The 27,366-nt window shown below is 41.7% G+C and overlaps 1 protein-coding gene across 2 annotated transcripts in view; it reads left to right on the forward strand.

Annotated features, from left to right (window-relative positions):
• Nucleotides 1–27,366, forward strand: part of WNT7B (Wnt family member 7B) — a 132,278-nt gene that overhangs the window by 4,009 nt on the left and 100,903 nt on the right. Inside the window, exon 1 of one of the 2 annotated variants that reach the window (XM_038386964.2) lies at nt 4,222–5,103. The exons of the other annotated variant lie outside the window; for it this stretch is intronic. Coding sequence (XP_038242892.1) covers nt 5,021–5,103 — 83 coding nt within the window. The 5' untranslated portion in view covers nt 4,222–5,020. Of the gene's footprint in view, nt 1–4,221; nt 5,104–27,366 lie in introns of those variants that run through there. 2 annotated transcript variants of the gene reach the window in all.

The following is a 27,366-nucleotide window of genomic DNA, read 5'->3' on the forward strand; positions in this document are numbered from 1 at the left end:
TGAACTCTGGCAGGTTAAAACATCTCATATTTAAGCAAGCATTTCCTTTAGTTTTCAACCAGGATTAAAATATTAATGTCAGATACTGCAAAAAAGTATTGCCCTCAAAAATTGCACAACGACAGACACGGTTAGAAAAAATGCAAATTGAAAAGAATAGCTGTACCACAGCTGCAAATAAAAAGGTAAAGTCTGAGAAGAATAGATACAAGCGTTGTAAAGGTGGAGTCCACTGATGGAACTCTAGGCTAAATTGAAACCAGTGCTGTCAATGTGATGCTTCCTTTCGTTTTATTCTCTCACAGAAAACAGGAAAGGAAAATATTTAAGCATCAGCACTGGAACAAAAGAAAATAAAATGGACTGTGAATGGAAAGTCAGAGTAACATGGGGGAGGGGGAGAAAGGAGGTCGACAGCCCTTTAATTATTTGATCACGGTGGAGCCATTTATTTAATCCAGTGGAGCCATTTAATCCACTTGGATATGTTCTGGGAAGACAATTTCCCCCTGTAGAGGTGGATGCCCTGTTAACCAGGTCACAGCACGAAACTATAATGTGCTGGCTTTTCATGTCACCTCGCAACTGCATACGGCACATATAGTCTGGCGTGTCTTGATGATCTTTAAATGTTGCATCCTTGTCTTTTCTGCATTAGTTAGTTTAGTAAACTCAAGCATGTGTTTGAAAAGGATGGAGGAGATTATTTTTTTCTCCTTCTAAACGCATGTGATCAACATGATGAAAAAGAAACGAACAGAAACCGAACGATGGTTATGTCTGAACATTTGTTTTGCTATTGTGGCAGTATACAGAAAACGACAACGAAATCGCGCCTTCTTTGGGGGTGCTCTTCTAAATTACATCACTCGTGGACATAAATAAACTTCGTGGGTCAGATCCTGCAGTCAATAGGAGCTTCCTCTGCTTAAAGTGTCCCAGAACTGGAGAAATGAATTTCTTGACAACGCTTTCCCTAAATTAATCTATGGAACATAATGATGGTGTAGCAGATGCAAAAATCTTTAGCTTGTTATCCTTTTCCTGCGCTCTGTCACTGCTTGGGGAACTGGCCATAGCTCACATTTTGTAACTACAACAAATATAATACTTCCTTTTATACAGAAACCACATGGGTATTTGGGCTTTTCATTTTATTTATTTTTTGGGTTTTGCATTTTATTTAGTAGATAAATACTCACGTGGTTTCAATGCACGTGGACTCCATGCACCTTAGCTGTAAATGAAAATAAACTGCATCGCTGCTCTGGAAATCCTATAAAGTTTGATCGATGATAACTAGGTCTGGCCAGCAAGAATGAAGCTATTGATGCTTCATGTTTTGTTAAAGAGAAAAGAACATTAAAATGCATACTTTAAAGCGTACAGGAAATAACCAGATTTCAATAAATAACTCAAAAAGAAAAGGAGTACCGGTGGCACCTTAGAGACTAACAAATTTATTAGAGCATAAGCTTTCGTGAGCTACAGCTCACTTACGATGAAGTGAGCTGTAGCTCACGAAAGCTTATGCTCTAATAAATTTGTTAGTCTCTAAGGTGCCACCGGTACTCCTTTTCTTTTTGCGAATACAGACTAACACGGCTGCTACTCTGAAACCAATAAATAACTAAAATAGAGAGCACTTAATCTCCGTGCTAGTCTAAACAGCAATTCCAAGAAGGGTCCAAATACCGGATAGCTCCTAAACTTTTATAATATTTAACTACTATAGTCAGAGACTGAACATTTCAAAGCAATCTAGGGGATTTAGACACACCTCTTCCATGTAAAATCAATGGATCTAAATCCCGTAGACTATTTCGAAATTTCCACTCAGAATCTTTACAAGGGCTAAGTGAAATATTTCACAGTAGCAGCTGTGTTAGCCTGTGTTCGCAAAAAGAAAAGGAGTACTTGTGGCACCTTAGAGACTAACAAATTTATTTGAGCATAAGCTTTCGTGAGCTTCAGCTCACTTCATCGGATGCATGAAATGAAATGTTGTCATCTTATTCTGATTTCAATACTAGCCATCACGAAAAAAAATTATTGACACTAGTGGCAGTCTATGCCTCTCACATGGCTTGCCAGCTAGGCAACGGCAAATTCTAGACAACTCATTTGTTGTGCACCATATTCTAACTTCTGCAGAACATACGAAATGAATATTATTTCGGTGAAGAAATCAATTCTGTGCATTTCAGACGTACTTTAAAAGGTTTTGCCAGGTTTTGATGTACACCTGTTCTGAACATTTGACCCATTTTGCACTCAGAGTTGTCAAAAGAAAGAAACTGAAGCTCAGAGTAAACAGATAAAAGAGAGAGGAAATAGTTTATTCAATACTGTCTCCGTGTCAGGCTCATTCTCTAGGATGGGGTTGGTGACCATTTCACTGCTGTTCTGGCTCTGGTATGCTTAAAGCATACTTGTTTGTGGGAGAACAACTGGTACATGCTCAAAAATTTCAGATTTGGGGTTACTGATGATACAATCGTATAAACTACAACACCATTTTGTTACAGGGAGGGTATTCGGTTTTTAAACACAATAGGAGCAAATGATCTCTCGGTCACACCCCCACACCCACACACCCCCAAGTTTATGGAGTTTAATTCCACTTATTTCTTCGTTTTACCATTCCGTAATAAAATGTCACTTCAAAAAAATAAATTGCATGACTTTGTTTTGTTTTCTAGAGCGTTAATCTAGCCATGTATTGTAACGCTATAGATAACCCCGGTCCTAATTCTACAGTTACAGCTGGGCAAATCATGTTAGTTCAACTATGCAGGTGAAATGTTACAACCTCATTCAGTGCCAAGTTGGGAAGGTTTACTGTTTAAACATGGATCAGACTCTCCTTTAAAAGAGTAAACATTTTAAAATGTATCTGAATGGTCAATCTGTAAAAGAATGCTAGAAATAAAATAAAAAAAACCAATTGTTATAAACTCTTCTGATTTACATTTATCATAGTTATACGTAATGAAATCATTACTCACATACATATAAATATGTATATGAGAGAGTGGGATGGAGAGCGGGACGCATATATGTATGTACTACAAAGAAATATGACAATTTGGAGGATCCAGCTTAAACTTTAAACCCTTTAAACAATGCAAAGCGTTTCCCCTTATTCCCTAAGATAATATTTTTTCCAGATAATGTTTATTATACGAACGGGTGATATTGAACTTGTAGATAAAAGTGATTAAATACAACAAACATAGTAACGATTCTGATAATATAGGTAGAGAAAATGTAAACATTTTAGAGACAGTCTGTAACCTTAACGGCATTTGGAGGATTCCTGTATTGCATAACAGAAACCTAAAGAGATTTAGCTACACGTTCTTAAGAGATGCTTTCACGGTATTTGGAACACCCAAGTTAAAGAAAACTCGTGCAATTATTTGGGAACTAACATGAGAAAACACAGACTTGACATGTGGACTAAAGAAAACTATAAAGATGAGAGACCTGATGTATTTCCGCTGCATTTATGCTAAATTGCCTGTTGCACATATTTCTCTCTCGGGGCTCCTTTCCAAATTCCAATTCTTGGAAGCTAACGTGTCTTTCTTCCCCACAATTCTCCACACTAACAAATACAGTGCCCCATGATTTTTCCAAATAAGGGCAACATCCAACAGCGCAAAAAATGAGAGTAATTGTTCATCACAAACTTTTCACTGACGTCTTAGTTCCTGGCTGACTTTGCAATCTGTTGAGAAACACGTTAGGTGTAAAAACTATGTATTACCTAACCCTATGAAAACATAACGTAGTAAACAGCGGGACCAGTGAGAACGTAAGTAGACTGCCTCCAAGTGATAGAGGGAAGAGGGAACTAAATAGCAGGTGAAACTGCTCCTCAAACTTTCATCTTCTGATAAAGAAGAGCTTATTCTGTGCGGAATGTGAGCGGTGTGTGTGCAGACGCCTCCTGAACCGCTCAGAGATACCAGGCATGTTGGCAAAGGACTGTAACCCCCCAGACAAGCTACTTCATTTTCTCCAACTCCCCCCACGCGAACTCCAAGCCGGTAAAACACTAGGATTCAAAGGATTATCTGTTTGATTATTTTTCACTCGGGCAACTATATAAACATTCGCTTTCTGAAAGGACCCTTTGAACTAATGTTTAAGTTGCAACTCGGGTGGGGGGAGCGGGGCGGGAAGGAGGGAAGGCATAATAACAGATCCTTTCCTCCACCAGCTTCTCTCGCAGTATTTCAGATGGTGGGGGGCAGCCTTTCCTAATAAACCAATTTCATCAAACTAAGTTGTGCGTTTGTAGCTGCCCAGTCCCCTCCAGCATCCTCTAACACACGAGCTTTTGAAATAGTGCCATCTACACGGCACCGGAGCCCGCAGCCTGCCGTCCACAGAGCGGGCGATTTGTTTAAAACACATGGATCAAGTTGCGGAGGCTCGTTTTCAAAGCAAGATGCATCTGGAGGTCTCGGGCCGCGCACACAGCTAGAATGCAGCGCGTTGGCTAGATCAGTGTCTTTCCATTGTCAGCCTCCCCTTTAAAACAAAACAAAACAAAACAAAACAAAACGGGAGGCGGATTGCAGTGACTGGCTGCCCAATGGCAGCTCGGAGTCTCTGGAGAGTTAGAGAGAAAAGAGAGAGAGAGAAAGGCACTTTCTGCCATCCAAATCCCTGAAACCATCCTCATTCCAACAAGCGAACCCACTCTCTAACAGCTCCCAACCACTGAGACATGACAGGCAGCATTCCAGAGCCAGAGGCAACGGCGGCGGCAGGAGCGGCAACATATACGCTGCACAGGGAGCAGCATTAGCACCAAGGGGAAACTAGGCACAACAATACAAACAAAACAAACAAACAAGCCCCCCCACGCCCAAGGGACTGGATTCCAACTCAGATTCAAGCAAAAAGGCCACAGCTGACACCAAAACGGGTGGGGAATAACGATCTGGGGGGGCCAGAAAGGAATAACCAAGGAAGCGAACTCCAAGAGTATAAACGGGATTCAGCCATGCTCCTTTTTTCATCTCGCAGTGTTTTACTCTCAGTGTATTACCCTCAGATTTTCCTCATCCTTACCAGTGGGAGTTACCTGTAAGTGATCCAGATTTTTTTTTTAATACTCTTTAAAATGACCCCGCTAGCTACCTGGGGGCAGTTTGACAGAAGGGAGCCGGGATACATAGCGTTGTAGCAGGTCTGTGAAATGTGTGATGATGCTGATGTTTTAAATCTGTCAGGGGGGCGTATGCAGCCAGGTAGCCGGAGAAGCTGGTTGATAGCTGCTCATTTCTCCCCAACGCGGGGTGCGGCTTTACCTAAGACCCGGCAGAGCACAGACCACATCTCTCCATGTCTCTTCCGTTATCGTGGGCAGGTGACATTTTGTCAGCTCTTGAATGATGGGGAAGCACACCTGAACTCCCAGGAAGAAAGGACATAGGGTCCAGCTTTTCCCGGAGGAATTGCAAAACCCTCCGGGAGGGCAATCTCTCTCTCTCTGTTCTTAAAGGGAATACACCCAGTCGTAAGGTTATCCAGGCCGGGGCATCTGTAGAGAATAAAGCAGGAACCATCAAAGCTAGGTGGGACAAATGCACCCACCGCTACGTTGCTGTAACTGGGTGCTTTTCTCTTCGCTCTGATCTGATGTAGGGGTTAGAACTGGCTCCAGAACCTTTCCCGTGCTCGGAGGAGGAAGGGGGGTGTGGGACTGGGAATACTTTCGGTCCTTAAACAAAATCCCTGTAATCACATATGTGCTTTCTTGGCTCCCTGTTAACCCTGCAGTGAGTGCCGGCGCTGGTGGTCCTAAAGGTCTCCCACCGGGTTGGCTGGCGGTCCCTGGTTTTAGACTGTCAGGTGTTTCTCGACTGAAAAAAATCAACCTCAGGACCCCATTAGCTTTCCTGTTTCAGAGTAGCAGCCGTGTTAGTCTGTATTCGCAAAAAGAAAAGGAGGACGTGTGTTAGTCTCTAAGGTGCCACAAGGACTCCTTTTCTATTAGCTTTCCTGTCCGCCTGAAAGTCATCCCGCGGGTGGCTCACACGTGCAAGGGGCTAGAAACTAACTGCGCCCTGGCTGAGGGCAAAAAATGTCAAGTGCCTCTGATCGCCCAACGCCACATGAGTGCTAACCACATGTAATGTGGCGAACAGAATAACCGAGGACAGTTCTAGGGTCCGATCCTTCTACATTCCTTGAGCACCGTGAACTCCACTGATTCAATGGAGGCTTGACACGTCAAATACAAAGAACGGAGGATCGGGCCCGTGGCTGGGTCTGAGGGACATAAAAGACGCAGTAGACACGTTTCAGTAGGCAGCTGCCGGGGTTACCCGGCTCTGTGGTTCAGGGAGGCTGCGAGGCTTGCCAAAGACGGTACTAGTCCGTTCAAGAGCTATTCAACCTGCACCTTCAGCCTAATAAGGAAAACCTGTTCCACGCTCACCTTATAGTTACAGGTTTCAGAGTAGCAGCCGTGTTAGGCTGTATTCGCAAAAAGAAAAGGAGGACTTGTGGCACCTTAGAGACGAACAAATTTATTTGCGCATAAGCTGTCGTGAGCTACAGCATCCGATGAAGTGAGCTGTAGCTCACGAAAGCTTATGCTCAAATAAATTTGTTCGTCTCTAAGGTGCCACATTCCTCCTTTTCTTTTTATATTTACAGTGTCCTGATCAGAGCCTACTTTTTTATGATGCCACGAATATAGATTTTAACTTTTGCCCTCTGAATTGTGTATGCATGTATAATTTTAATATGTTTGCCCTCTTTTCATTTACAAACACCCACCCACCCCCCGAGTGTATATCTCTAGTTTCTGATAGTCCATGGAAAAACATAATTCTCCACCATGGAAGAGAAGAAAGAATAAACACACCCATCAAAAGAAACGAAACATGTCTATTTCTGCATTCTTAATTCTTAATGAAACGCACATGCCTTGGCTACTGATTTTTAAAGACGTTTGATTTATGGAATCATATTCGGTTTAATTTAGTTGGATGCTATTGATCAAACCAACTAGCTAAGGCTCTCTGTTTTTCCCATTCGGGTCACGTCTACTGGTAGGTAACCATTTGCTTATAAAACACAGCATTGGCTTCTTTTCTAGAAGGTCAAAAGTTATAATAAATAAATAAAAAGCCTTTTAATATAAACGTAGCCATATTTTCTCAAAACCGTAGGAAATTACTATCCTACAAAGTTTTCCTTCTATAAATAGTTCAAATCTTGAAACAAAAGTTTTAAACCACACACCAGATGCTGGGATGCTGGCGGTTTCCCTTGCTGTGTGACATAATTATAAGGTCCGAATGCAAAAGCTATAGAAGTATAATAATAATACTAAGGCAACTGCTGAGGGGGAATACAAGGGAAGCAAGGCATGCTTTATTTAGAGCTAACTACTTGGAGATCTTCTGAGCGCTCATCTGTGACCATGAGAATTTGCTGGGGATAAATCATGCCCTCTCCCTTCCCTGTGCCATTCCCAGTTCATCCTGTGAGTCAGGTCACTTGTTTCGCGGCCTGAAATGGACTTGGGGAGTTAGAGCGAGATCTGAGCTTTGGTCCCTATTGCAATCAAGTAGAGCAGAAAGGAAAGGGATCAGAAGGTGACACATAACAAAGCAAAGCCGAAATCAACAAGCACGTCACTTGATTAATAAATCCGTATGAACACAGCCTTGTGTCCTGGAGAAGACAGCTGCTCAGACTAAACAGGAATGTAATTGCAATCCACACATCTGTGTGCAAGCAAGACTTCGCTCCTTTCCTCTCCACCCGTCCCCAGCAAGAATGTTATTTAAACGCCTGAAATGCCTCTATTTCCATCAAATGCGTGCTAGTATTAGTTAGCCTGACCCTTTGTGCAGGGCCCTGGACAATGGGTTTCGTACAGCTCAACTCTTCCCTTCCAATAAAGTGTGAGAAATGACGGAAACCTTGACATATTGTGATATCTTACGGGATAGATATATATTTTTTTGACAGTTAAAATAGCGAGAGGTTAGTTAGTTGAGTGCCTACTTGATTTGTGTTGTTTGTCTTGTGGATAACTAATGATCGCGTTTGAAGATTTAAGCACGGTAGAGGCTGTTGGAGTATTACCTCCTGGGGTCTCTTTCCGTTTGCATTTGTGTAGGGAGGCTGCTTCTCCCGTTGCTAAGGGATGAGGTTCATTTCCCTGCGGATCTTTCTATTCTGTTCTGATACACACAAGAATATGACGGTTGTGACTGCTTCTGTTGCTAAGAGAATTGGATACTTTGTACCGAAGGGTGCAAAACTCAGGCTTCACGAAGACTTGCGGGGTTCGCCTGTTTCTATGCGGGCGCCGCATAAAGGCACAAAACAAAGACCATGTCATCAGACCAAATAGTGTATTTCGAACGTGTTTTAGTGCACTGTAGGCTCAGTGACATGGTTTCATTGGTTAGTCGAGCAGAAAGTAGGTTGCAATTAGTTTTACCCACAACTGGTTAGAAAAGGGACACCTTAGCAAATAAATCTGTGGCTGGTGAATATGCGATATGGCAAAGTTGTTATCTTGGTGTGCATGTGTCAGAATAATTGGGACCTCTGAACGATCGTAAACGTTTGTGACCAGAAATAATTTGTTTACGATTTAAAAAGAAACAACTCAAATAAAACTAAGCTGCTGGTAAACAGATTTTGGAAAGACTATGATAAATGAAACGTAAAATAAAGCTGGTTCTTAATAATATCAATCTGATTAGTGTAAATGTCCAAGAGAGAAGATCGAGCATAATACCAGGTGGCACCTTTTCCTACAAGGGAGATATACCTAGTTTCTTGGTAGCATCTTCTAAAATAAAGTGGTTGCAGTCTAACGTTTGGAGGTAACATCTGTATAATTTTTTTTACTGTTCACCTTCCATATGGCAAGATGAATGCATTGGTTGGGGATTCATTTCTTACTGCTTGTAGAACATGGGGCTATGTACTGGCATACGAGGAGAGTTTGTTCTGTCAGAGATTTATTTGATGGGAATGGGAATTACCCTTTTGAACACATAGAGTAACAAAACAAGTCTTCATGCTGATTGTACATTAAAAAACAGCAAAAAAGAGAACTGTCTGCATTAGTGAGTAGCACCCAGTGCTGGCTGCTTTCATAATGTAGGGAGAGAAAACTGCCTCTGTCTGAAGTTGTTAATGTTTCTGATGGTGCCACTTCTGATACCCTAAAACTTTGTAATTCCACATCCTCTGCTACTGGGGCTACTACATACTCTAAGGGGATGGGTTAAAGGGGATTTCTTGGTTTTTCATGTAGCAATAGGAGAATAATAATTCCAAACCCTTAAAGATTAGGGCTGTTGATCACTAAAGATTTTCATCTGTTCTGTGTAGCTTTGCAGGGAGATGCACACAAAGCATGGTACATTAGATAGGGTACTGGATTTAGATTTATTCCTAGCTCAATCACTGAGATGCTGTATGATCTTGGGAAAGTTACTTCATCTCTTTGTTTCCCCTCTCATACTTTGTCTATCTTGTCTAGTTAGACTATATGCTCTTTGGGGCAGGGATTGTCTTTTACTAGGTGTTTGCACAGCGCCTAGCACAGTTGGGTCCTGATCTCTGTTGAGACCTCTAGACACTACTGTAATATAAATAATAAGAGGCTTCTGAATGAGATTCCATACTGAATGGTTGTTGTGGGATATGTTGTTTTAAAGGCATAAGAAGAGAATGGCCTTTCCTAGCACACACATCAGAAGAGAGAGAGTTTCCTAGCACGCACTACAATAAATACTTTCTTGTGAGCAAGATGGCTAAAGAAGACTTGCATGTCCCTCAGAGTGTTAAAGTCAATGTGAGGTTGGTTGGTTTGTTTGTTTTAATGGACTGTCCCCACACATTAAAGCTGTCACATAGAGATGTGAAGCCTCATTTCAGAAAAGATGAATACCCAACAGCTCCAGCTGAAACCAGTGAAAGTGTGGGTTCTTAGCGCTACTGAAAATGAGCCCCCCCCCATTTCTTTTAGAGGTAGGCCCAAACTAAACACCTTGTTGCTTTGATGAAGTTTGGAGCCAGATTGTAAATCTATGACTGGTCCCTCTCTGTCATAATCTAGGCCCAAACCCCAGATTCTGAACTTCAGGGAAATTCAGTTAGGGATCCAGACTTTAGACTTCTAATAGACACCTAACAAAACAGAAACAGTAGATAATCAAGAGAGTCAAGTGTTAAATAACAAAGAAAAGAGTGTGTCTACATTCATTGTTCATAATCTAGGATGATATCCTGAAATTATTACACAGACTGCTTTGGGGACATATTCAAATAAATATAAAATAATTTTAATTATACAGGTGAGCAGGGAAAATGGTCTAATGCAAAGATGCTAGCATATAAAATAAAGAAGGAAAATCCTCTAGAAGAAAATACTTTGGAAGAAAAGTCAGGAAGCCAAACAAAGAAGGGTTAGGTTTATATCTAGACTGGACAAATAGAGGTTTATATGGTAAAATCAAAAACCATTAGATTTGTCCAGCAGTATGGTATTTCAAAGATAGCATGTCACAGGTTAGTTTCTGTTCTCAGGTATACATGGTTTTATAATTGGGATTAACCTACTGTCAGAACAGATTCCTGACCCCCCAAATATAGCAATTCTTTAGTTCTCCCAAGTCATTGTAAAGGAACTTTGTGAACAGCTGTTAGATCAAAAGGTTGCTACACTGCATCTGTTCTGGAACCTTTCTGTACAGAGCTGGTTACCCTGGGCTAACTTTGCAGGCCCATTTCTTCACCATCCTACTATTTTGCATGTAGCTATGCCCTCAGCGTATGGCCAACATGCAGAGGTAGCTTCTCCCCCCAGGCTGGCAGGTACACCTGCACCTGCTTACTCATTGCCAGATGGCTTGCAGCTGCTCACGGTCCATCTGTCTGCTCAATTCTCCTTGCTGCTTGGCTGCCTCTCCTCCCCTCCCTGCCTGCCTCCATAGCTCCACCCAACGCTACCCTCAAATCCATATTTAAGCAGACTCATTTTATAATTTTGGCTAGAGCATCTAATAAGAGAGAGCTATGCACTATGTGGAAAATAAACAACAGAGATTCCCCATTATAACCTTAGAATAAGATTTAGAGTAAGCCTACACCCCTATCATGGATTCCAAGATTTCCATGTTCTTGCAAAAATTTCCATGTTCTTTGAGATATTTGGATTGTGCCATATTAGCAAATAGCTGGCATGAATGAAACAGTCAAACTTGTAATTGAAAGCTGCAGAGTTAAGCCCTGGGCTGCATGGGAGTCTAATAGAGATCAGGAGTTCAGGCAAAACAATGCAATCAAACAAAAGACAAGGCCAGTGGATTCTCAGTGAGCATTTTAATTCCCCCAAGGGTCATGCAGTTCTTTCTCTCTCCCTCCCCACTCCTTTCTTCCCCAAAGGTAAAATAATAGATTCCCCTCCAGCCCCAAATGTGGAAGGTCAGATTGGGTTTGCAATGGGCCTCTATATTCAGCAATATTCACTCATGACAAAAACCATGCATTGTCATTTTTATTTCCACTAATGAAAACATGAGGGGGAGGGAGGGACACCCACATTCTGGATACAAAACAATGTTGCAAATTTAATTTTAAAAATGTCCATGTCTTCTATCCTGATCATTATGTCCACCTCTTTTCCTAAAAATTGGTAGGAAAAAACCACAGTCCTCTATATAAAGCACTAAATAATCTTTTTCACATCTCCCTCTCAGGTTATGCTTCCAATTCCAAAAGGGTGTTTCCTTTACAGCCTGTCACAGGGCAAGTGCACCCCATCTCCCTTTGGGGCGGGATAAAGGTGTCAAGGCCCTGCGATTATGTCCGCCTGTTCACCCTTAGCCTCAGGGCAGTACAGCCTATTGGCTGAAGTCAATATCCTCTCACTTGGGCTGTATTGCCCAATGGCCACAGTCAGTATGATTGACCCCCTCTACCCAGTTGTGCAGCCTAGTGGCCAGGGTCAATACAAGCACCCTCCCACTCTAGCTGTATAGCCTAGCGGCTCGAGTCTATAAAGCTGCCCTCCTCAGCAGGGCTGTGCAGCCTGGTGGCTAGAGTTGGGGAAGTGGGCTGCCACCTGGGGTGGGGGTGTGTGGCAGCCATGGTAGGTGGACCCAGGCCTTCCCACTCCACTGGTTCCCAGCCCAGGGCCCTGGCAGTGTTAGTGTGTGTACCACTGAGTCAGCGGGGAATGTGGCTGAAACATGCTGACTCAAGATCTGGTTCAATAACTGGTCCACGGTCAAGTTCCCCTGGGCTACTTCCTACCATTTTCCATGATGCTATGGTCTGGCCATCTTCAGGGCCTCCGGCTTCCTCAGCCTGCATTGCTCCTGGCAGCTCCAGCCTCCCTTGGGTGTCTGCAGTATCCAGGTACCTGCCTGGGCTTCAATGTCTCTGGCTCCCATGATCTGGGGCTACTGTTGCTCCCAGGCTCTAGCCTGTGAGTCACATCCTTCCTCTTCAGCAGTCAGCCTGCAATGACGGGGCTGCTCCCTTTTATACTGAGCCAGCACTTGGCCCCTTCCCAGTAGAGGTGAGGGGGCATGGCTCTCTCCCCAGACTGTAGGGTTAATTTCTTCCTGTCCAGTGTGGGGCAAGTACACCCCGTCACACAGCCTGAAAGCTACCTTGCTGTAAAATCCTTGTGAAGACATGGTGCTGGTAGTTTTTAACATGCTGCAGCTAGGTAAGGTCAACATTATAGCCTTGTCCATAGTTGGCCTCACTTAGCTACTTCATGGTTATAAACTACAGAGCCTTGTCTCCACTAGGATTTACAGTGAGCTAGCTAAAATGCACGAGTTCTCTTACTGTAAAAACACACCTGGTTTTGGCAGTGAAGACATGGCCTCAATCGGAGAGCTAATGTGTCTTGTCCAAGAAACCATTTGAACCAGCAGAAGAGACAATTTGTATCCAGCTATCAATTGCACTTTTGATATTCATTTTCTTTTCAACCAATGACCATAGAACAGATTTTAAGTGGTAGCTGAAGCCTCACAAAGGGTAAAATTTACCCTGTGCAGAAATCCAACAGAAGCCCTATGCAGCAGGATTGGCCCCAATTTCCTAAGGACCAGATCTTCAAAGGTATTTGGCTGCTTAACTCCCCTTGAAAGCAATGAGAGTTAGGTGCTTAATCACCTTTGAGGATCTTGGCCTAAGTAACCAGGACATCAAATGGGATTTCAAGAGTGTAACTGAAGGCACACTTTAGCCTCATAAATTCTAAATGTGGCATAAGAACTGACCCTGGTGAAGTGGCACCAGGTCCAGTGGTGACTGTTACTGTGCCTCTAAAATTTTCAACCTGTTACAAGAGACGTTTAGCCACAAAGCTGCCATTAAACTCAATGGAGGAACATTTCGTTTTCAAAGTGTTGCATGGAATTCAGCCACAAAACTGCCAGCATCTTTAATGGGATTTCTGTGGTTTAACCCCATGCAAAAGGTATGGGAAATGCTGGTGCCTAACTCCCTCCTGCTGACCTATTCCTGGACTGAATAACAAAACTATTCAGGAAAACACCTGCTTCTCGGGAGGCCATTTGTTACATCACAATGAACATGTGCAGAATTATGGAATATCCTTACATTGTGTCGTCTTAACGTCAAGGGCCTAATTCTTATCCCACCTATAGCCTGATCCAAATTCCAATGAAGTGAATCAGGAGTAATGTTCGGTGAAGTCAACAAGGTTACAATGGTGAAGTGAGAGAAGACTCAGAGCCAATGTCAGCATGATTCTTGCTCTTCTAGTGTTCCAGGATAGCCTTGACACAGGCTACCATATTACAGAATAGGAATATACAGACAAGGCAACATTAATAGAAGGCTATTCCTCCATGTCAGACAAAACCCCAAATCAGTTTTGGGGCTATTGAAATAATCGTTATGGCCTATGGAACCAGTATGAGCTGACATGAAAATAGTGCATTTTTTTAAGGGGGAAAACACTTCAAAAGCATTGCGGCATTTGTTCTTTATGTGCAAGGCATTGTGGGGCAGTCCACCCTTCAAGTCTGGAAATAAGGACAAGCCATAAAGATATAACTACTGTCTGTCTGCCTGCATATAGGGCATGGAAAACAATCTGAGGTGTCTTTCATTGATAATTACTTACGCATTGCAGGTCTGGAACTGGATATTAGATCTTCTTGCCTGGATGAAGTGAGATATAATTATAAAATGCTACTAATATTTAACATTAGTGTCTTTTATTCAAGGATCTCAAATGAATTAATCCGACATTCATGTGAACTTGGCAAGGATGATTACAGCCACCACTGGGGTGGAGTACAACAGCTGATTAATAGCACACAACGCCACTGCACATACACTTAAGACCAGAACTGAAGACAATGACTATCCCCAGTTGAAACAGAAGGAAGAAATTAGGAAAACCCAAATACAGTGACCTGGGTTGGAATTTGGCAAGGATGATGAGATTAATGTCCTTAAAGAGGCAACTTTGCCTAATGGGTTAAGTCTTGGCCTAGGAACCAACAAGTTCTGAGTTCTAATGCTGTCTCAGCCATTGAATAACTGTGGCCTAAGACAAGTCATTTAACTTACCTATGCCTTAGTTTGCCTCATCTTTAACATGGAGGTAATACTGACTAGGGTGTTTTTAGAATTAATGGAATGCTTTACCCCAGTGCTTTGAAAATGTAAAGTGCAATATAACTGCTAAGTCTAAGATATCCAAGGAATCATTAATGACCACAAGTGGTTGGGTCTGCACTTCCATTTCTCATCGGAAGCATGGCACCTCCATGCTGGTACAGTGGCACAGCACTAAACCAGGGAGAAGAGTGGCCACAAGCTATCAGCAACATATATCCTGTTGCACATAGCTGTTCTATGGAAATCTCCCAACCAAGTATTGACATAGTCAGATCATGCTTAGCTCACAATAGATGACAATCACAGTGCAAGATTGATAGCACAGGACTGAATAACGGACATGACATGGTTAAAAGAATTTTGAGAGGAATGGCAGAATCTCCCATGACTCCACTGGCAGGATGCCAATGAGCCATGTGACTATTTGGTTAAAAGAACCCTCTCAACCATGAGATCATTTTTTGTTGTCTTTCTTTTCTAAACTTAAAAAAAAAACACAGTTACCACACAAGTTTCTGCAATAAAGTTATATTGAAGTTGGATGACATCGGAAGATAAATTCAGGTGAAATCAGAGAAGGGAAATGGTATTCTTAAACAAACCTGCATTGAAGGGAGTCCCAGAGCATTGTATGACTTAAAATACTGTATGATGATCAATACTGCCATACCACAAAGCAAGCTAAGGATGGAGAATGGGACTTAAATCTGAGTTTCAGCTATTATTGCCTTAAAACCAGACCTGTTATGAGGGGTAATTTTAATATAATAAAACCTAACATTACTAGGTATTTGTATAAATAGAATGGGCTAGATCTGGCCCATGCTAAGTTAATCTTCGTTCCTAAAGGGGATATCGTTAGCATTCGAGTTTTGATTTGTTTTCTTTTATTGGTGCCCATCACCTTATTATCTGACCATGTCCCACGTTAATTAGATTGGCAAAGCAAAGTCTCTAGCAGACTTCAGGGAGTCTTTTTCTCTTTTCCCTTCTCTGATTATGGGAAGCTCTGCTTTGGGAGGATAGGGCTGGGGTCAGGTTATTGTTGTTAATGTCATTCTAGTTATGTTGGAAAAGATTTATCAAAGGAGAAGTTCTTGCACTGTGACCTAAAGGTCATCAGACTCTGGATTAACCTAATCTCCTCTGGAAGTTTGTTCCATAGCCAGATCCTCTCAACCAAGAATGCCTTACCTCTGGCTCTTACCAGAGTCTTGTCTTGTTCTTTACAATCCGCATTGTTCTGTGGAGTTCAGCTGGCCTGGTGTGGACAGCGATATGGTCTCTAATGTAGCTGTGACCTGCTCCATTCATTGCTTTAAGGATTAGGACTGCCACCATGAACTTGCAGTGGAAGTGGACTGGGAACCTATGGAGGGACTGGTGCATAGAGGCGATATACTTATAGCAACCTAGCTAGCGGAAGAGGGCAGGTAGCTGTATTCTGCACAAATTGGAGCCTTTTTCACATCCACCTACAGCTACAGTGAGTTACAGCAATCCAGTCTGGAGGTGATAAATGCAAGTGTCATTGTGGCCAAGTCCTCATCTCTGAGGAAAGGGTAAAGGTTCTAAATGGGCAGCAGAGGATTTTCATAGGTGTTCAGGGTTTGTTGGGGGTTGTGCCCAGAGTGGCAGAAGCCATGATTGGAGTGTGCTGAGCTCCGGCAAGCCTTGGCTGGACTAATGACCCTTTGGAAGCCATTGAAATCCTTCATAGTATAGAGTAGTTCTGAGACTGCTCTAAACCATAAGGACAGGTCTGCTGTAGAATTAGTCCTATGATTGTGAAACCACACATGGCTACTTTGCAGCTCCCCAAACAGCTTCACTTACTGACCACAACTGAGGGTTCAGCTTAGTGTCTATACTCTAGTATTAAAGGACTTACTCTAGTATTAAAGATGCTTACCGTGACCTGTGTGTGCGCATGTAAATGCATACACACACTCACACAAGATCTCATGAAGGCCAGACTATTCAGCTGAATAATTAAGCAACAAGACTTGGCAGGTGACATCTGATGAGATAATCGCACCCCTGGGGCATTAGAGGCATGAGGTGCAGCCAGGTGCCACTAATCTTCCCATGGGTATAGTTTTCTTATGGTAACCACAACCTCAAGTATTGTCATCTCGCTGTTATGAAATTCATTCAGTGTAGGACCAAAAGGATGGTACTCTTGACATCTTTAATTTGTTGGTATTGCAGTAGCACCTAGAAGCCCGCCCATCAGCGATCCCTTGTGCTAGGCACTGTACATGGATATAGCGAAGACAGCCTTTTCTCATTATTTTTCTTTTTTACTCTGCTCAACCAACAGCAGAGTGAAGCAAGGGTCTGGAATAAACACTGGACCTTCCCTCCTTTTTTCCCACTTACACCCCGATTCGAACACTGGCTCAGGTGTAAACAAATGAGTGAAATAAAAAACAATCACTGACTTCAGTGACAGTATTAAATGTATAAGGACAGAAGTGAGAAAGAGACAGCATGGTACAGAGGATGGGCTAAGTTCTATTTCCAGTTCTGTCAAGGGCCTATTCTGTGACCACATCACCTCATCTCTCTCTGTGCCAGTTTGTTTTCTCTGTTTGGACTACAAGCTGTTTGTGGCAGGGTAGGGCTCTCCCTGTGCATGTGTTTCACGCCCTAGCACAGTGAGGCCCTGACCTTGGTGCTACTATAATACAAATAGTGTAAGCTCTGACCCAGTGGAAATTTTGGCTAAGTAAAATTAGCAGGATTTGGCCCATGGTGTTTTGTTCTTCATTAAGATGTTAATTGTAAATATATACTAACATATAAAATCAACGAGGAAGATGTCATATGTGGGTAATGATGAATCATGCTCCTGGGTTAGATACTGTTCAATACATTTTACCTTAGCAGAAGTAAAAATTCATTTAGTGGGAACGTAAATGCTTATTTTCCCTTTCTTAGTATCACATAAATATGCATTCCAAGGAGTATAATATCTTTGCTTACATGATAGCCCCTTAGTTGCTACTGAGTAATTAAGAAGTCAGCTTTAGCTTTATGACAGTCGCTGGCACAGGTTATGTCCACTGTAAGACATCTTCGGAGATAATTAAAGTGATGACTGACAAAACTTAATGCAGTGAAAAGAATTGCTCTCCCCATGTACCACTCCTAAAGGCTGTTTGTAGACATTTTGTCAAATCCATCCCTAGTGTAACTTCTCTGACTTCAGTAAATTGCACATGGAATGATCTTGGCCCCCTAATTTTTAGACAATGATCCTGAACATTTCTTATTTTTTGTTAACTTTTTTTTAAAGAATATTTTTTTGGGTATGTATGTAAGTGAACTTAATGCTCATGAAGGGTGCCTGAATCACAGCCCTAGAGCCTGAACTCCTCTCCTTACCCACAAAAGCAGTACAGCACAAGCAGAGAGTGAGAGAGCTTCCTCACTCCACCTCATCCTTGTGCCTCATCCATGACCTAGAGGGGTAACCTCTAGGCATGAGCGGGTAACTCAATCTCTGTGCTTATTTAATCCTTGGCCAACCTGCTAAGAGTGACAATACGGGTGCCAGTTGTGGCGGTGGTTTCTGTGATGTGGATAACTGTCCACTGGGAACTGGATTAAGACCATCAACTCATTTCAAGTACTCTAGGCCACAAAACATTTTGCCAAATGGTAACAGTTCTTTTGGTCACTACTGACTTGGCCTATGTTTGCATCAGTGATGAAAGGCTCCATATCCCAATACCAATCCCCCGAGCCACTGAGTTTCCTGGAATCATTTAAAAAATAACAACATTATATTGTCTACATTTTCTTTGATGTGCCGTTTTTAAGTGAATGAATTAGTCATTTAGGTGTGCAGTTCTCATTATTTAAATATTTAGGACGCAAGCCCAGAACCAGATTTTAGAAGACAGTACGTGACACACAGAGACCACTGGTCCAAACTGAGCCCTGACATATGGGAGATATTCTCCCTTGGACATCAATAGGAGCTCTTTCTGCTTGCACGTGGGTGTAAATTTTATCTCATATAGCTGAGTTCACATCTGGGCCCTCAGCAGAGAAATTTTCATTACAGCAAAGAAGATTCCATTTTTGTATTTGTTTGGTCTTGTTTTGCTCTCAGATAGCTAGATCTTTGCTTGCAGATGTACGAACAGCTGATTTTACAAAATATACACTCTAGCTACAGCCCCCATTTCCATAGTATCTGAGCACAGGCTTTAGTGTATTTATCCTCATAACAGCCCTGTGAGTAAGGAAGTACTAATAGCCTCGTGTTACAGAGAGGGGATTGAATAACACAAGAGACTTGCCACAGTCTCACAGGATAGGCTAGGGTTCTGAACCCAGACCTCTGGCTAAAACCATAACCCCTGGGCCATCCTTCCCTGATGCACAGCTGAAGTTGGAATTGGAGTTATACATTTAATAGAAAATGAGCTTCACACATTTTCTGACTATGTACTGATGTTAAATAATAGACTTGGATTCATAAAATACCCTAGGACCCTGGGGTTAAGATTTGGAGGGAAGCACATAGACAACATTGCTGCTGAAGTAGGTTCATGCTGACCTGTCCGGGCTAATGTGAAGTGGTACAGCAGTGCAGCCAGCTCCTTCTAGCTGAAAGAGACTGTAAGAGGTGATTGTGGTTTTTTTCTAGGGGATAATTTAAATTTGTTTGTGTTGGCACTAAAACACTACTTTGTCTGTGTAAGTTACTCTGGGCAAAGAGTTTTTTGCTTGGGTCTTCTCTATCCGATGCAAAAGAGAAGCATGCTCGGATATCAAGGGGGCGTTTGTTAAGCTGGAGTCTCCTGGCTAGGATCCATTATAGGTATGTATTTTCAGTTTCCAAAGTTAAGGGGAAATGAGACACAAAAAGGTGTGCATGAGAGGTTATCATACATGCTTTGAGTAAAGCTGTGAAGCTTTAGACTTAGTGTTTTCTCCCACCTAAGAAGTGTATCAGTTTCCTAAAAATGCATACCTCAGTGTGGCTTATTGTTATTAGATTATGGAGTGTTCATTTTGAATGTATTTTTATTTTCTTCTTTTTTAGAAAAAACTTAAACAATTATAGGGGGTTCATGCAATGTATCCTTCTACTATGAAAAATAGTTCCTGTTAGGAGAAAGGAAAAGAGCTAGCAGATTAAATAAGCCTTTCTTCTACAGTTCTGAATATATTATCACTTAAAAAAATTAACCTCTCTTGTTTAGGCTCCCTGGTCTCTTTGGGGTTCTTTTCTCCTCACCTCCTATTCTTAGAAGCCCAACTGCCCTTTCAGCAGCAGTTTGCAGCTGCCAGTTTCAACTCTCTTCCTTTCATAAGCACTAAGGCCCCAATTCAGAAGAGCATTTCATAGCATATTTGCTCAGGACAGCATTTATGCACATGCTTAAAGTTAAGCAGCCTCTGAAGTGGTGCCCTGCACAGAGCTGGACATAAGCACATGATTAATTGCTGTCTGAAATTGGGGCTAAATTTAGTTTTACACTAGAAAGAGAATTACAAGTGGGCTGAAAGGGCTGCACCCTAATGACAAGTTGGGATCCTGGACCCTTCAGGAAACAGGGACATTTACACTCTTGAGTTTTTCTCCGTCAGCGCCTTACTCTTTACTCCTCATAACTGTCTCTTTTTGCCAGCATCCCCTTGCCCTTTATTTATCAAATGCCAGTTGTCTTTGTACACGAAACAAACTGCCTTGCCCAAAGAATTTACAATCCAATCCAATTTAAAGCACCTGCAGTAACGAAGGTGGCATACTGGTGGTGGAGTGTGGTGCAGGCAGGAAGACAGTGGTAGGTGGGAGAGGAAATGGGGGCTGCACATTCAGCACAGGAGGGAAGAATGGATGGAAGATAACAATGGAAACAGAGGCAGCATGGGATGGGCATTCAAGAGGGAGGGAAAGAGTGGGAAGCCCATAAGTAGTGGGACAGAAAGAAATGGGATGCTGAAGGGAAGGGAGCAGGAAAGGAACTGGACAGTGAAAGAGGCTTCATAAAGGCAGCAAGGGACATGTGAACAGCTCTTGGCATGTTCAGCTTCCAGGCTGATCATTGTTTTGCTTGAAAAAGAAAGGTGCCTTTTGGTCAGAAGTCTTGCTGCCTGAGATGCTTCTTCGTGCGACTCAGGTGGCCAACTTAGTTGGGTACAGCTCATATCCACTGAAGTCAGCAAGAACTTCCCCTTGTAGCAGGTAGGGGAAACAAGAGAGGAACGCAGGGAGCGCAAAAGTAACAGATGAATGAAAAAAAATTGGCAAAATTTGCACCAAACCCAGCATTGTGCATTTGGGCAGAGGATTTTTGCACAGCTGGCTCAAACAACAAACTCTGTGTCTAACTCTGCAGCTGCAGGATTTAAGGGCTCTGATTAAAAAGACAAGGAAAGGGTAGACCCTGCATGAAGAGGTAGTAGTAATGTTAGGATTATCTAATATAATCCTTTTAGGGCCAAGACATTCTTGTACCATCTGTCTGTACAGCATCCAACACAAGAGGGTCCCAACCTCTCTAGGTACTCTGGATAGGTGCCCTTTTATTATTATAGACCTCCCAATACAATAAATGAAATAAATCATCATCATCATAAGGAATGAGAGATTAGTTGTCGAGGGTTAGGTCACAAGGGAGAAGCCATGATTTTGTGTCTGGGTAAAAGTGAATTCATACCATTACAAGAATAACGCAAGGTTCTGCAGTGATGGCAAGACGTCTGTGGTAACACTGTTATAAAATGTGGTGATGCTTATGCTATAAAGTAAGTCTTTCAGGAAGTGTAGAGATGCCACACTTCCTGTACGCTCTTCATGAAGTCTTTGGTTTCCTGGGACCCACTTCCTGCTGGGGACAGAAACAAAGAAGTCCAGGACAGGATAGTCACAGGGTACAGCTATGTAGAGCAGTAGAAAGTTTGTTACCTCATTTCTGCACACAGTTCTGTTAATAACAAAGGGTTTATCTTGACACTGGTCCACTTGTCAGTAAGATGGTACATGGTATCAGGTCTGGAAGGCACCATGTGCTGGAAGACCCATTGAAATGTCTGCTACAGAGCCTGTGCAACTGTATGTAACTCCCCTCACCAGCTCTGAGAATCAGGGAAAATGCCAAGTATGCTTGGAAACAGCAGAGAACAATTTGAAAGAAACTAAGGCAAATAAACTGGAGGATGAGTAAAAGATTGCTCAGGCACAGAAGCTCTAGATGTCTAAAATTCATTCCATATAGGTGGTGGATGGGGACGGAAGAGAAAGAGAGGAAAACTTTGGAGAACTAATGAAAATGTTTGAGGATTGTTGTATCTTTAGAAAAAAATGTTACTTATGAGAGATATACATTAGGGATGAGAACACAGAATGAAGGGGAAACAATAGATGAGTGTGTCAGTCCTGTGAATATAGAATACTTAAAGACTCTCTCATTAAAGAGCAGATTGTCCTGGGGCATACCAATAAAAAGGGATATGGATCTGTCACGAGAAAGGGCAATATGTGTATGCCAAAGAGCAGAAAAAACAGAAACACAAATAAAAATCCTGGAGAAAGGCAGAGAGTGTATAACTGTAGGTATTATAATTAAGCCAACTAGGGAAAAGTTCACAGAAATTAAATTGGCTAAGGAGAGAAACACAGAAACAATGCCAGTGATGTGGCAACCAACATGAGTGTAAGAAATGCCCAGCATTTGGGTAAATCTGTAAAAACTATAATAAGCACATCCATTAAGCTAAAATGCGCAAAGAAAGCCGGAAGGTGCCTGTATTAAGTGCAGAAAGGTATTCCTCAAGTGAAGAGCTGTTCTTAAGCACAATAATAGAGGTCACTGAAAACTCAAAAGGGCTAATTAAAATGTGCACAAATGGCACACGTGTAACATACAAGATAGACACTGAAGCATATGTAAATGTGATAATAGAAACTGAAATAGAGAGTGGGTAAGGAGCACATTAAAGTGAAAGAGTCAAAAGTGTCTGTCTGTGAAAGACTACAAAGGAGGAACAATTCTGACAGTCTAACATAGTGAATGCCAGTGAAAATGAGGGAAGATCAGAGGCTAAAATAGGGAAAGAACGAGTTAAAAATTACTTAGACAAGTTAGATGTCTTCAAGTCAGCAGGGCCTGATGACATACATCCTAGAATACTCAAGGAGATGACACAGGAGATATCTGACCCATTAGTGATTATCTTCAAAAAGTCATGGAAGACAGGAGAGATTTCAGAGGACTGGAAAAGGGCAAATATAGTGCCAATATATAAAAAGAGAAAGAACAACCACCTGGGGAATTACAGACCAGGCAGCTTAACTTCTGTACCCAGAAAGATAATGGAGCAAATAATTAAGCAATCAATTTGCAGACACCCAGAAGATAAGTAACAGTCAGCATGGATTTGTCAAGAACAAATCCCATCAAACCAATTTAATAGCTTTCTTTGACAGGGTAACAAGCCTTGTGGATGGGGGGAAGCGGTAGTTGACTTTAGTAAGGCTTTTGATACTATCTCGCATGACCTTCTCATAAACAAACTAAGAAAATACAACCTAGATGGAACTATTATAAGGTTGGAAAACCATTTCCAGAGAGTAGTTATCAGTGGTTCATAGTCAAGCTGGAAGGGCATATCGAGTGGGGTCCCTCAGGGATCAGTTCTGTTCAATATTTTAATCAATGATTTAGATAATGGCATAGAAAGTACACTTTTAAAGTTTGTGAAGGATACCAAACTGGGAAGGGTTACAAGTGCTTTGAAGGTTAGGATTAAAATTCAAAATGATCTGAACAAACTGGAGAAATGGTCTGAAGTAAACAGGATGAAATTCAATAAGGACAAATGCAAAGTACTCCACTTAGGAAGGAACAATCAGTTGCACACATACAACATGGGAAATGACAGCCTACGGTGGATTACTGCAGAAACGGATCTGGGAGTTATAGTGGATCACAAGCTAAATATGAGTGAACAGTGTAACACTTTTGCAAAAAAAGCAAACAGTATTCTGGAATGTATTAGCAGGAGTATTGTAAGCAAGACAAGAATAGTAATTCTTCTGCTCGACTCTGCACTGATCAGGCCTCAGCTGGAGTATTGTGTCCAGTTCTGGGCACCACATTTCAGAAAAGATGTGAACAGATTGAAGAAAGTACAGAGAACAACAACAAAAATGATTAATGGTCTAGAAAACATGAGGGAAGACTGAAAAAAATTAGGTTTGTTTAGTCTGGAGAAGAGAAGACAGAGGGGACATGATCACAGTTTTCAAGTACATAAAAGGTTGTTACAAGGAGGAGGGAGAAAAACTGTTCTTCTTAACCTCTGAGGATAGGACAAGCAATGGCTTCAATTGCAGCAAGGCCAGTTTAGTTTGGACATTGAAATACTTCCTGACGGTCAGGATGGTTAAGAACTGGAATGAATTGCTTAAGGAGGTTGTGGAATCTCCATCATTGGAGATTTGTAAAAGCAGGTTAGACAAACACCTATCAGGGATGGTCTAGATCAGTGGTTCTCAACCTTTCCAGACTACTGTACCTCTGTCAGGAGTCTGATTTGTCTTGCGTACCCCCAAGTTTCACCAAGACATAAAAATACAAAAGTATCACAGCACACTATTACTGAAAAACTGCATACTGTCTCATTTTACCATATTATTATAAAATAAATCAATGAGAATATAAATATTGTGCTTACATTTCTGTGTAAAATATATAGAGCAGTATAAGCAAGTCATTGTCTGTGAAATTTTAGTTTGTACTGACTTTGTTAGTGCTTTTTATGTAGACTGTTGTAAAAATAAGCAAATATCTAGATGAGTTAATGTACCCCCTGAAAGACCTCCGCATAGCCCCAGGGATACACTTACCCTTGGTTGAGAACCACTGGTCTAGATAATATTTAGTCGTGCCATGAGTGCAGGGGAATGGACTAGATGACTGACTTCTCAAGGTCTCTTCCAGTCCTATGATTCTATGATAGGAGAATGAAAACAATAAAACAAGTCAGTGGTGGTATGCAGAGACAAGCAATCCATCTTGGGCCTATGCATGTGTGAGATGCTTGGTCTCATTAAGAAGAAGTATACCACAGAGAGAGAAAAAGATTACACCAGAACCAGATATGAAAGAATTAATAGCATCATATGAAGATGTATTCACAGTAAATAGGTGCCTCCCATTGACATACAAGATAGGGGTAAGAGAAGATGCAGAACCTGTGGTACATGCTACACAAAAAGTTCCACTAGCCTTAAGAAAGAGGTTAGAAGAGCTGCAAAACATGACAGCAAATGGTATCATTCAGAGAATAGAAAACACAATGGATTGGGTTCACAACTTAGTAACTGCAGAGAAAAAAAGGCATGGGACTATGGCTAGGTATTGGCCCTAAGGAAATGAGCAAAAACATAAAAAAGAGAGCACTTCCATTGGCCCATAAGAAGTGAACTATTGTCTGAGATGGCAGGAGCCAAATTCTTCAGCAAATGAAATGTCTCACAGGATTTTGGCAGATCCCCCTAGACACTGAGAGCTCCAAAATCTATGCTTTCCACGTATGTTTTGAAAGATACTGCTTCCTAATACTGCCTTTCCGAATATGTTCAGGTCCAGAAGTATTTCACTGTACAGTAAGCCAGATGATAGAGGATCTAGCAGGCATGAAAGTACAAACTAATGACAATCATTTGGGACAGCATGGCCACTGAACATCAGGAAAAACTGAGGAGAGTACTGGAAATTATGAGCGCTAATAACCTTAAGCTGAATAAGGTCAAACAACAGAAATATCAGACCTGGGAAAGAGATTGACTTCTAAGGGAATCTTGCCTGATGAATCACAGATTCAAGCATACTGAAAATGCCAAGACCTGGAGATAAAAAGGGAATTCAAAAGCTTCTAGGTATGTGGAATTATGTCAGCAAATTCACACCTGACTATACACTCCCACAGCTCAACTAAGACATCTCCTCCAGAAGGTCATTGAATAGGCTCAAGCAAGCAATATGTGTTTTAGTATGGCTACATGTAAATGTATACAGCTGGGAACAAAGAACATAGGCCATCCTCACAGGATGGGAGACTATATCCTGGGAAGCAGTGACTCTGAAAAAGATTTGGAGGTCATGGTGGATAATCAGCTGAACATGAGCTCCCAAATGTGATGCAGCGGCCAGAAAAGCTAATGCAACCCTTGGATGCATAAACAGAGGAACCTTGAGAAGGAATAAAGAGATTATTTTACCTTTGTATTTGGCACTGGTGTGACCACTGGTGGAATACTGTGTCCAGTTCTGGTGCCCACAATTCAAGAAGGATGTTGATAAATTGGAGAGGATTCAGAGAAAAGCCATGAAAATGATTAAAGGATTAGAAAACATGTCTTATAGTGATAGATTAAAAGAGCTCAATCTGTTTAGTTTAACAAAGGTTAAGGGATGACTTGATTACAATGCATAAGTATCTACAGGGGGAACAAATATTTAATAATGGGCTCTCCAAACTAGTAGAGAAAAGTATAACATGATCCAATGGCTGGAAGTTGAATCTAGACAAATTCACACTGGAAATAAGGCATAATTTTTTGACAGTCAGGGTAATTAATCATTGGAACAATTCCATCACTGACTATTTTAAAATCAAGATTGGCTATCTTTCTACAAGATCTGCTCTAGGAATAATTTTGAGGACGTTCTACAGGCTATATAATACATGAGGTAAGACTAAACTCACTAGATGATCACAATGGTTTCTTTTGGACTTGGAATCTATGAATTTCCACAAGGTAACCGAACGGGCATGGTAGCCAGAGCATAAAAGAAAGTACAATGATTTAACATACATTCTGACATCAGCTCCAGTGCTACAATTTTTTGACCTGTTGAAAGACATCAAACTCTCCACAGATGCTGTGATTGATCGTCCTGCTCCCAGCCCTCCTCAGTATCATGAAACTGATGCCGAGCCCTTTCCAGTTACAAGTACGTAACCTTCATTTCTTCTCTGCATAGTAATGCATACTCCCACATATGGTATAGATTGATATGCAATGCTGAGACTAACCTGGAGGTGGGAACACAGTTCTAATTGAATAGAGACAGAAGCACCACCTTGCCAAACCCCAGCATCCACCCTAGAAGTCAAATCCAGAGCATAGTGCTTGGTAAAGGTGTGTACCAACGTCCAGGTTGCGGCTCTGCAGTTCTCAGAAGCTGGCACCTGCCTCAGAAAAGCAAAGGAAATCACCACAGCTCTAGTGGAATGTGGCCAAACTGAAGGAGGCATAGGAACTTTTGCTAGTGTGTAATATTCAGCAATAAATTGCTTAATCCACCAGGAAATAGTCTGGGAAGAAACCATATGCCCCATCTTGTTCTTGGCACACAAAACAAACAGTCTAGACAGTTCACAAAAGCTTTTAGTTCTGTGCAAATAATAGGCCTGAGACCTTCTGGCATCCAATTTGCAGAGGACAGGTTCTCCTTTATTAGAATATGGCTTGGGGGAAAATGTAAATTAATAGACTGATTAACGTGGAAGTCAGACACCACTTTTGGTAAGAACCAATGATCTCGTTTAAGGACTACCTTGTCCTTAGGGAAAAAAAAGCAAAAGGTGGTTCAGCCATGAGGGCATTCAGTTCACTCCCAGCTGATGTAACGTCAATAATTGAAGGCCATT

Source organism: Dermochelys coriacea, chromosome 1 (assembly GCF_009764565.3).
Source record: "Dermochelys coriacea isolate rDerCor1 chromosome 1, rDerCor1.pri.v4, whole genome shotgun sequence".
NCBI lineage: Eukaryota > Metazoa > Chordata > Testudines > Dermochelyidae > Dermochelys > Dermochelys coriacea.